The following is a 12,532-nucleotide window of genomic DNA, read 5'->3' on the forward strand; positions in this document are numbered from 1 at the left end:
TACGCTTTTCACTAGGAAATGTCATCAACAGATCATATTTGGACACAATGTAATTTTCTTGAAAGAACATCACAGCCTTTCTTCAATTATGTAGCTGTAAATAACCTATACTGTACGTAATGGATGCAAAAACATTCTCAGCAGGATATGTTTATAGTTTCCAGATAAAATCTCACCTAAGTACTGAACATTATTTCAATATCAAAGCAAATTTCCATTAGGCTTACATAGCTATAAAAAGACATACACCTTAAATAATAGTTACTCTTTATTTTTTATTTATTTTATTGATCATGGGTTGGATCTCTTTATATGACACTACTGTGTTTGATTTTGACTGTGTCTGTTGTGTCTGTTCGATTTGTTAGTTATTTTGGGTTGAGTTGGAATTTGAACGAAATTGGCCAGGAAAACATATTTAAACAAAATATTTGCAATTCCATGGTCATGGGTTATAATTTGAAAAGTCACAAAGCTAATGTGTAAGGTATTCTTCATGCGTCTACATTTGTATTGGCATTGCAAAACATTAGTCTGACCTGTTTGGCCACTCTTCTCATTAGTAAGCTCATAAATATCATACCTTGACATTTTTATGATAATTGGAATTATGAACTAAGAGTTATGAACTAAGGGTTATGAACAGAGGGTAGTGACAGTTTTACAAACATGTTTCACACACACACTCTTTCCTAAAGCCCCTAGAAATAGCACTTGACCTTGTGGGGACTAACAAAATGTCCCCAGTTGATTACATTTTTATTCGTATACTATTATGCTAGGTACTGCTCCGCCTTATCTCAGCTCACTGGTCACGATAACAACACCCACCCATAGCACGCGCTCCAGCAGGTATATCTCACTGGTCATCCCCAAAGTCAACACCTCGTTTGGCCGCCTTTCCTTCCAGTTCTCTGCTGCCAATGACTGGAACGAATTGCAAAAATCGCTGAAGCTGGAGACTTATATTTCCCTCACTAACTTTAAACATCAGCTATCTGAACAGCTAACCGATCGCTGCAGCTGTACATAGCCCATCTGTAAATAGCCCACCCAATATACCTACCTCATCCCCATATTGTTTTTATCTACTTTTCTGCTCTTTTGCACACCAGTATTTCTACTTGCACATCACCATCTGCTCATTATCACCAGTGTTAATTTCCTAAATTGTTGTTTTGCACACACTGTATATAGACTTTATTTTTTTGTCTATTGTGTTATTGACTGTACGCTTGTTGATTCCATGTGTAACTCTGTGTTGTTGTTTGTGTCGCACTGCTTTCCTTTATCTTTTGGTTCCAAGATGGCGTAGCAGTGTAGACGTGTTTGTTTAGTCCTCTCGTGTACGTTTGTATTTTTCGTATTTCTTGTATATATTAAAAAATAATAATTCTATCTCTTTTCGATTTTTAATTCGATTATACCTTCCGGTAACCTACCTCACCCAATGTGATACGGAATCGCTATTATTTTTTAACTTTGGAACACATTCAAGAACCCCCAGTAGCTAACCAGCTAATCAGCTACAAGCTATTTAGCCATTTTTAGCCGCTGCTAGCAGCTTTTACCTTCTGCACAGACACCAGCCCTGTTATTAGCCTGGATATTCCTCACCAATTTACCAGCATCGGACTGTCTCTCGACAACAACGCCGGATTCCTGCCGTAATCCCTGAGCCACTACTTCTGATCCTCACAGCTAGCTTGCAGCTAGCGCAGCTAGCGCCACTGCCACGAAGCTAGCACCAGTTAGCAAACACAATTCTACAATCACAACCTCTCTTTCGCCATCGCCATCCGGCTTGGAGTCTCTGTCGACACGACCACGTCTGGTCTGCAGACGAATACCCCATCCGCTGTGCCCTCAACCGGCCTCCGTCTGAGCAGACCCCCTCCGTCTGAGCAGACCACCCCCCGGGCTACTAACTTTAAACGCCGCGTGCTAGCTTAGTGGCGGCTTCCCTGCTCCATCTACGGCTGCCCCCTGGACACTATGATCACTTGGCTACATAGCTGATGCCTGCCGGACTGTCCATTAATTCACGGTACTCCATTCTGTTTATTTGTGTTTTATCTGTCGGCTCTGTGTTAACTCAGGCTCTGTGTGTAGTTAATCCGACCCTCTCTGCCTAGTCGTCGCCATTTTTATCTGCTGTTGCTGTGTTAGCTGACTAGCTGCTGTTATCTCACCTGTTGTTTTAGCTAGCTCTCCCAATCAAGACCTGCAATCACTTTATGCCTTACTGTATGTCTCTCTCAAATATCAATATGCCTTGTATACTGTTGTTCAGGCTAGTTATCATTGTTTTGGTTTGCAATGGACCCCGTAGTTCCACTCTCCGTACCTCTGAGACCTTCCTTTGTCCCACCTCCCACACATGCAGTGACCTCACCCATTGAGACCAGCATGTCCAGAGATACAACCTCTCTTATCATCACCCAGTGCCTGGGCTTGCCTCCGCTGTACCCGTGCCCCACCATACCCCTGTCTGCACATTATGCCCAGAATCTATTCTACCACGCCCATAAATCTGCTCCTTTTATTCCTTGTCCCCAACGCTCTAGGCGACCAGTTTTGATAGCCTTTAGCCGCACCCTCATCCTACTACTCCTCTGTTCCTCGGGTGATGTGGAGGTAAACCCAGGCCCTGCATGTCCCCAGGCACCCTCATTTGTTGACTTCTGTGATCGAAAAAGCCTTGGCCTCATGCATGTCAACTTCAGAAGCCTCCTCCCTAAGTTTGTCTTACTCACCGCTTTAGCACACTCTGCCAACCCTGATGTCCTTGCCGTGTCTGAATCCTGGCTTAGGAAGGCCACCAAAAATTCTGAGATTTCCATACCCAACTATAACACTTTCCGTCAAGATAGAACTGCCAAAGGGGGAGGAGTTGCAATCTACTGCAGAGATAGCCTGCAAAGTTCTGTCATACTTTCCAGGTCTATGCCCAAACAGTTCGAACTTCTAATTTTAAAAATTAATCTCTCCAGAAATAAGTCTCTCACTGTTGCCGCCTGCTACCGACCCCCCTCAGCTCCCAGCTGTGCCCTGGACACCATCTGTGAATTGATCGCTCCCCATCTAGCTCCAGAGTTTGTTCTGTTAGGTGACCTAAACTGGGATATGCTTAACACCCCGGCAGTCCTACAATCTAAGCTTGATGCCCTCAATCTCACACAAATCATCAAGGAACCCACCAGGTACAACCCTAAATCCGTAAACATGGGCACCCTAATAGACATTATCCTGACCAACTTGCCCTCCAAATACACCTCTGCTGTCTTCAATCAAGATCTCAGCGATCACTGCCTCATTGCCTGTATCCGCTACGGGTCCGCGGTCAAACGACCACCCCTCATCACTGTCAAACGCTCCCTAAAACACTTCTGCGAGCAGGCCTTTTTAATCGACCTGGCCCGGGTACCCTGGAAGGATATTGACCTCATCCCGTCAGTTGAGGATGCCTGGTCATTCTTTAAAAGTTACTTCCTCACCATATTAGACAAGCATGCTCCGTTCAAAAAATGCAGAACTAAGAACAGATATAGCCCTTGGTTCACTCCAGACCTGACTGCCCTCGACCAGCACAAAAACATCCTGTGGCGAACTGCAATAGCATCGAAGAGCCCCCGCGATATGCAACTGTTCAGGGAAGTCAGGAACCAATACACGCAGTCAGTCAGGAAAGCAAAGGCCAGCTTTTTCAAGCAGAAATTTGCATCCTGTAGCTCTAACTCCAAAAAGTTCTGGGATACTGTAAAGTCCATGGAGAACAAGAGCACCTCCTCCCAGCTGCCCACTGCACTGAGGCTAGGTAACACGGTCACCACCGATAAATCCGTGATAATCGAAAACTTCAACAAGCATTCAACAAGCATTTCTCAATGGCTGGCCATGCCTTCCTCCTGGCGACTCCAACCTTGGCCAACAGCCCCCCCCCCCCCCCCCCCCCCCCCCCCCCCGCTGCTACTCGCCCAAGCCTCCCCAGCTTCTCCTTTACCCATATCCAGATAGCAGATGTTCTGAAAGAGCTGGAAAACCTGGACCCATACAAATCAGCTGGGCTTGACAATCTGGACCCCCTATTTCTGAAACTGTCCGCCGCCATTGTCGCACCCCCTATTACCAGCCTGTTCAACCTCTCCTTCGTATCATCTGAGATCCCCAAGGATTGGAAAGCTGCCGCGGTCATCCCCCTCTTCAAAGGGGGAGACACCCTGGACCCAAACTGTTACAGACCTATATCCATCCTGCCCTGCCTATCTAAGGTCTTCGAAAGCCAAGTCAACAAACAGATCACTGACCATCTCGAATCCCACCGTACCTTCTCCGCTGTGCAATCCGGTTTCCGAGCCGGTCACGGGTGCACCTCAGCCACGCTCAAGGTACTAAACGATATCATAACCGCCATCGATAAAAGACATTACTGTGCAGCCGTCTTCATCGACCTGGCCAAGGCTTTCGACTCTGTCAATCACCATATTCTTATCGGCAGACTCAGTAGCCTCGGTTTTTCTAATGACTGCCTTGCCTGGTTCATCAACTACTTTGCAGACAGAGTTCAGTGTGTCAAATCTGAGGGCATGTTGTCCGGTCCTCTGGCAGTCTCTATGGGGGTACCACAGGGTTCAATTCTCGGGCCGACTCTTTTCTCTGTATATATCAATGATGTTGCTCTTGCTGCGGGCGATTCCCTGATCCACCTCTACGCAGACGACACCATTCTGTATACTTCTGGCCCTTCCTTGGACACTGTGCTATCTAACCTCCAAACGAGCTTCAATGCCATACAACACTCCTTCCGTGGCCTCCAACTGCTCTTAAACGCTAGTAAAACCAAATTCATGCTTTTCAACCGTTCGCTGCCTGCACCCGCACGCCCGACTAGCATCACCACCCTGGACGGTTCCGACCTAGAATATGTGGACATCTATAAGTACCTAGGTGTCTGGCTAGACTGCAAACTCTCCTTCCAGACTCATATCAAACATCTCCAATCCAAAATCAAATCTAGAGTCGGCTTTCTATTTCGCAACAAAGCCTCCTTCACTCACGCCGCCAAACTTACCCTAGTAAAACTGACTATCCTACCGATCCTCGACTTCGGCGATGTCATCTACAAAATAGCTTCCAATACTCTACTCAGCAAACTGGATGCAGTTTATCACAGTGCCATCCGTTTTGTTACTAAAGCACCTTATACGACCCACCACTGCGACCTGTATGCCCTAGTCGGTTGGCCCTCGCTACATGTTCGTCGTCAGACCCACTGGCTCCAGGTCATCTACAAGGCTATGCTAGGTAAAGTGCCGCCTTATCTCAGTTCACTGGTCACGATGGCTACACCCACCCGTAGCACGCGCTCCAGCAGGTGTATCTCACTGATCATCCCTAAAGCCAAAACCTCATTTGGACGCCTTTCCTTCCAGTTCTCTGCTGCCTGCGACTGGAACGAATTGCAAAAATCTCTGAAGTTGGAGACTTTTATCTCCCTCAACAACTTTAAACATCTGCTATCCGAGCAGCTAACCGATCGCTGCAGCTGTACATAGTCCATCGGTATATAGCCCACCCAATTTACCTACCTCACCCCCCATACTGCTTTATTTATTTACTTTTCTGCTCTTTTGCACACCAGTATCTCTACTTGCACATGATCATCTGATGATTTATCACTCCAGTGTTAATCTGCTAAATTGTAATTATTCGATTTATTGCCTACCTCCTCATGCCTTTTGCACACATTGTATATAGATTCTCTTTTTTTCTACCATGTTATTGACTTGTTTATTGTTTACTCCATGTGTAACTCTGTGTTGTTGTCTGTTCACACTGCTATGCTTTATCTTGGCCAGGTCGCAGTTGCAAATGAGAACTTGTTCTCAACTAGCCTACCTGGTTAAATAAAGGTGAAATAAAAAAAATAAAAAAAATATCTTGGCCAGGTCGCAGTTGTAAATGAGAACTTGTTCTCAACTAGCTTACTTGGTTAAATAAAGGTGAAATAAAAATAAATACAAATTATTCTGGGGACTTCTGGTCCCCACAAGTATAGTTAAACACGTCCACACACGCACACACACACTTCCTTTCCAATATCCAATATAAATATTTGTAAGTATAACACCTCCGCACAATTGTTCTCCATCTTTGGCACAATATAAATATGCGACTCAAAGCAATTAAAATCATTTCCACAATTCAACCAAACTTTCATTAAGTATGATAGATGGCTTGTTGTGAACACATCATTCCACTGTTCTACTGTAACCTTCTACTGCTTTCAAGCTGTCGTCTTGCATTCCGGCTCACATTTTGTGGAATGCGATAAAGTCACCATTTTAACAGCAAGAACATTTTTACTTTACTGTGCTTCCAACATAAAGTAAAACAAAAAAATGGTCGTAAGTTGCAAACTTAAGTGTTCAATGTACTGTATATGAAGTAAATCAAAATCAAATCAAACTTTATTTGTCACATGCACCGAATACAACAAGTGTAGACCTTACCGTGAAATGCTTACTTACAAGCCCTTAACCAACAGTGCAGTTCAAGATGAGTTAAGAAAATATTTACCAAATAAAGTCAAGTTAAAAAAAAGAAAAAGTAACACAATATAATAACAATAGCGAGGCTATATACAGGAGGCACTGGTACCGAGTCAGTGTACGGGGGTACAGGTTAGTTGAGGTAATTTATACATGTAGGTGGGGGTGAAGTGACTATGCATAGATAAATGCATTGTCACATTCGTTCCAACTTCAATACCTCCGGACTCTAAGCCGACACTATAAAGTAGTGAACTTCAATTGTTGTTTCCTTATTTTCTGACCATGTAATTAGTATTTTTAAACTTGCAGCGAGGGAGAGGCACACTTGTTCGTTTGCTGAGAAATGCGGAAGGACTGCATTATGATCACTAAATACGGTGCATCAAAGGAGAATGAATCTTCCTTTGACCACACTTCTGACCGTCAACACCAAGTTAAAACAGCAACCTTCTGCCACTGCTTCTCATTACCACTCCTGGCAAACAGACATGTGTCTTTGTACAGCAAGAGGTTTCCTCCCAATTGTCCAGATTGTAACTGTTAGGACGTGTAGTTATTTAAAATGTGTATCCTGAATCCAAAATGGTGTAGTGAGAGTAATGCAATTATGAAGCCAGATGCTGTGTGCTGAATTAAATGTCTTATGAGACTGTGGTCTTCCTTCTCCTTTTCCATCTGGTCTTAAATCAATCACATTAACAACCTATACTTCAATGTTTGGAATGTATGTTTTTTTAATCCTCTGAGGCCAAACATTCCTCTCTTTGTTTTAAGATCTACCATATGGCTGACTAGTAGCCAGTGGAGGAAAAATAATGGAGAATAATAGTTCCACAGTATTTCTATTCCCACTATTTATTTATTGAAAAAGTTTCATTCACAGATTCCAAACTCCTTGCAAATGTTTCACCTTAGACTCGACAGTGACCTACATAGGCTTTTTCATTAAAGTGTGACCAAGCTTTAGAATCAGTTCAGTCATGCGTGAGTCTTTGTATTATGTATGGTGCAATGGCACAACAAAACAAATAGTATTGAGAAAGAAATGCCATCTTATTGAAAAGAAGCACCATGTCGCAGTAATAACGTCCAACATATTAGATCCAGCACTGATACAAAGCAACAACACTCCACTATGGGCATCCACATCCATTTTCATTACAAAAAAAAATCATCTATCATCAATCAACATGCAGCTCCAGCCAGTGGTTTAATTATCTAATGCCCAGACAATTTCACACAGAGTGAAGCAGAACTGTCACAGTCATACCACAACACTGGTTAAATGGCTTTATCCAGGAGCCACTTAACTAGCAACATGTACAGGCCTAGGCCCTAAGCCTCCCCACTTTCTCCCTTAATCCATGACGGGGATCTGATTCACTGGCTGACATGCTCCACTATTCCAGCCTGATGAAGACCTTTGAGTCCAAACGTTTCACAATACAACAGAGGGAAGATTCATCTACTCTTTATGTCAATAGTTTTTTTTACCTACGTAGTGGGTACACTACGTTTTAAACTAGCCACAACTCACCCATAACAGCCAGGGCCGAGGCTTTGGTTAGCTCCCTCTTCATGCTCTCCAGCACCTCCAGACCACTACCGTCCACATTGCACCTGTTGATAGTGCCATTACCAGAGCTGATCCAGTACAGCTTGTTGGCTGTGTAGTCTAGAGAGAGACCTGGGGAGAAGAATGAAAGGGGGCTAGTGACTTGGATGTAGGACTATGTTTGCATCTATAGGAGTGAGTGTACGTATGAGCGTGCACATGTGTGTGTGTTTGCGAGTGTGTCCGTGCCTGCTTGTGTGTGTGCATGTGTCATGGGTGCATGTGTGCGCACGTGTGTTTGTGTGAGTGCCTGCGTGTGTGTGCATGTTTCATGTGTGTGAGGTTGTTGGAAGGATTCGTCGCAGCCTGCCTGTGATTTCTCTATGACCTCCATTTGACATTATAAATCATTTGACCAGAGAGTGACTCCTTCCTTTTTAAATCCATTCTCTAGCAGACATGATGAGATTTGACAGAATGGCACTATTGATGGTGGCAACTGGGGGCTACTTCAATTGTGTTTGTGGACAGCTCTGTCACCCATGGTGTGTGTTTGTGTGTGTGTCTGTGTGCGTGCGCCTGTATTCCCATTCACAACACATCATTCATTTACCAACGTCCCCAGGTCTGGCCCATCATCATCAATGAAGTCATGTGATGTATATGGCACGCTGGCAATTTATATATCTGACAGGGCATACCAAGACTACCCGACAGACACAGTGAAGACAACGGTACTGTGTTTATCTGAGAAAGTGAAGACTTGACCTTGCAGGTCTGTTTGTGCTGTAAGAACATGCTGCTTGAGGCGTGAACCTGCAGATGAACAATTGTGCACTGAAGCTTGTATCATCTGAGTATACGGTAGAAGTTCAGGTTGAACAACTGTGTATGGCAGCAGAAGAGGTTTTCAGTTAGTTCAAGTGTACCAAATGATTTCAACCTCTACCATTTGGAAAGATGCTATCTTTGTATCTTTGGAAATACACAAACAAATTCACCTAGTGCTCATTATGAGGAGACATTAACTGAATGGTGTACATTTTAGGACATCCCTACACCCAATGACATACAAAGTAGCCCTGGCCTCCTCGTAGGGATGTCCTAAAATGTACACCATACAGTGGACAGGGTAGATACTGCCAGCATGTTGTTGGACTGCTCCTCTGAATCTGTCCCATGATATAGAATGTTGGAATCATAGAGTGTTGGAACAGGCAGTAGTGTTCCGCAGTCTGAACAAACAGAGCTATAATGTTCAACTGACCGACTGGTTCCCGTTGGTTCTGGTGAAGGACCTTGCTGTTGCTCCCATCCATGTTGGCTATGTTTATTGTGTTGCCATCTGTCCAGTAGATTTTCCTAATGTGAAAGAATATAATTACACAGACATTGCACATTACATTTTTACAGTTCTACTTTACAATAAGTTCCTAGTTCTTAATGAATTTGTTCAATTTAGTTGTAGTTCGTGAGAGCTGCTCACGTTATTAATGTTGATACTGTGCAACTAAATTGCATACAATCTATATATTTACACTGAATAATGCTACAAATTCTATGAACAAGTTTTATTTTCACGAGAGAAGCATGGGAATTCACTGTTATAAAAACATGTCAAAGTGTCATGTCTACCTTGGAAGGTTTTTGTTTTTGTTTAAACAAAATTAAGATTTCCTAATACCTTGTTGATGTTGAGTCCCGGAAGATAATGATGAAGTACACAGATGCTGTGGTGTTTAATCTACTTACCCCTTGGCGGGGTGCACGACAAGGCACCTTGGTTTATCAATCCCATGAATGACAGATGTCTTCAGGGACCCATCCAGGCGGGCGACATTGATTTGAGACTCGTCATTCTCTGAGCTGAGCCAGTACAAGTTCCTAGAGAGCCAATCTAAAGCCAGCCCACGGCAGTTTAGTATATCTGAGGGGAAAACAAAGAGAGGGAGGCTGTCAATCCAGCATCCAACAATGTGTTTTACATGGAGTAACAGGGGTCATGAGTTAGACAGATTCATCTGCAGACCTTGGGACAGCAAACAGTACGATAAAACATTGGTATAAAACATTACTTGAAAAATACAGCGATAGTGAACATTATAATAGAATGTGTAAAAAAGCTTATGCCAGCAGGTTTTTGTTCTGTTCTTTATCAGGGGCAATGAATTAAATCTCCAGTGCAAATATCAAGAATGCAAATTAGGATGAGAGAGGAGACACTTCCTGAAAAACAGCAATTGTCTTTTGTGCTTTGACAACGTGCTTTCATGCAATTTGTCAAAACAGAGCTTCCAATCAAAGCCTTTCAGACACAATGAAACAAACAATAATTGCAGAAGTTAGTTCCGATGGGGCTTTCATCCCTTTGCAATGCCAATCAGAAAATTTAATGTAAATGATGTTAATTAAATGAGTGGCAGACACTGGCACTACGTTATTGACAGGCCTATAAAGTATTGTAGCCAGAGTTTCTGCACACCACAAGACTGTGTTAGCCAATGGAGCTAAAGCCTGGGAATTAGCTTAGGAGAGCTTACACAAGTCATCATGACTCATCCATCTCAGTTACATTATCATCTCTCCGAGTTACACACTTAGAAAGAACAGCGAGTGGGTGCGTCCCAGGTGGCACCCTATTCCCTACATAGTGCACTACTTTTGACAAGAGTCATATCGACCCTGGTCAAAATCTGGGATTGAGCCAGTAACTACCTCCAGAGATGACAGTCTCCAGCCAGGTGCCGTTGATGAAGGCCCGTTTGATGGTCTGTGTTTTCACATCCGCCCAGTAGATCCTCTCCTCCTGGGCATCATAATCCACAACGGTGACGTCATCGATGTCTGGGACGGTAAGTGCTGTCATGACGTTCATGTAAGGGTTGTCAATATCCACCCCACGGATCTCTGACCGCCTGACGTACAGGAGGAATCTTTTCAACACTATGGTAAAATCAGATGGGGAGAGAAATATCAATGGCTACCACTGATTTGTGAAGTGGTTGACCTTTTAAGTCAGATATGGTTATGGGTGTAACATATGATATACAAGTGCCAATGAAATAATGAATATGCTAAACAAATTATTCTGGCATTCTTTATGGTTCTTTGTTATGTGACTGTGCACAATCTCCCACTCTTTTGTGACTTTGATAATGAAAAGGATAGATACAGGTGTGTTAAAAGATTGAAGACGGCCGTCCCACTCACCGAAGCAAGATTGTTTGTTGGGAGACAGCTTCATGAGGTGTGGACAAGTGCAGGACGCAGTACGGTTGTAATTAATGAGACACATGTGTGAGCACGGGCCACACCCATCATTCTCTTCACATGGGTTAGACGCTGAAGGAGTGCGAGAGAGACAGAGAGAAAGAGAGAGAAAATTGTCAGCAGAAAGAATGAAAAAGGAGAAACACTTGGCCCATGACAATTATTATTTATTTTACCTTTATTTAACTAGGCAAGTCAGTTAAGAAGAAATTCTTATTTTCAATTTTTTATCTCGTCAGCTCAGGGATTTGATCTTGCAACCTTTCGGTTACTAGTCCAACGCTCTAACCACTAGGCTACCTGCCGCCATAAATACATGAATGTGCACTTAAAGCTTTCACCACATATATGATTCAACAGGAAAGCTCACATTTCTGTCAGTTGAAACAAAAAGCCTCCCAAGAGTCACATTTTTGTGGGAATCCTTTGTAGGAAGTCCACTCTATATATCTCAGAGGAAGTGGTAGTGCTGAAGTACAAGAACATGATATGCTTTTGGGTATATGATCAAAGGTTTGCTCACCTTCCTGACAGAGTAAACAGTAAAAGGCACCAAAGCTTATAAAAACAGAAAATACAGGTGCTTAGTTCTGTAGTTTTCAGCAGACCAATATGATTAAAGGGCTATTCTGGAACGTTAACACCCATCGAAAAGGTCAAGAGCAGGAAATAAAGGAACAGCTGCAACAACCTGGGTGTAATGTTTTTCAATGGCCAGTTGGTCACATGTACTGCTCAACCATATCACTGACTCCCTCAGTTACAGTTGGGCTGACCAGATGGCACTCCACCTTATCCACACATAACACTACCCAACTCAACATCCACCTTGGCTCTCTTGATTCAACACTGCTTTCAAGTGGTTTAAACCACTGGCATACATTGGGAGAAATGGGCAGGGTAGGCTGGACATCTTTAGAACAGTTGCATTTGTAACGGATGCTGACCCAGCAAACCTAATTATACAAACTAAAGAGTAATCAAGAAATGGTAAAATAACTCCCTATTCCTGGTAAGGCTTGGCTGACAGACAGGCCTCTTGGAACTCATTTGTCTGACTCCTAAGGAGTTCACGACCTCGTCTCTGTCTCTCTCTGTCTCTCTACCTCTACCTCTACCTCTACCTCTACCTCTACCTCTACCTCTACCTCTA

At 43.4% G+C, this 12,532-nt stretch overlaps 1 protein-coding gene across 1 annotated transcript in view; it reads right to left on the reverse strand.

Moving 5' to 3' along the window:
• lrp1bb (low density lipoprotein receptor-related protein 1Bb) overlaps positions 1–12,532 on the reverse strand; it is a 346,624-nt gene that overhangs the window by 143,625 nt on the left and 190,467 nt on the right. Inside the window, exons 27-31 of the mRNA XM_039006274.1 lie at positions 11,320–11,451; positions 10,825–11,052; positions 9,862–10,036; positions 9,377–9,471; positions 8,092–8,241 (exon numbers count right to left, since the gene is read on the reverse strand). Of these exons, the coding sequence (XP_038862202.1) occupies positions 8,092–8,241; positions 9,377–9,471; positions 9,862–10,036; positions 10,825–11,052; positions 11,320–11,451 (780 nt within the window). The remainder of the gene's footprint in view (positions 1–8,091; positions 8,242–9,376; positions 9,472–9,861; positions 10,037–10,824; positions 11,053–11,319; positions 11,452–12,532) is intronic.

Source organism: Salvelinus namaycush, chromosome 13 (assembly GCF_016432855.1).
Source record: "Salvelinus namaycush isolate Seneca chromosome 13, SaNama_1.0, whole genome shotgun sequence".
In the NCBI taxonomy this organism is placed as follows: domain Eukaryota; kingdom Metazoa; phylum Chordata; class Actinopteri; order Salmoniformes; family Salmonidae; genus Salvelinus; species Salvelinus namaycush.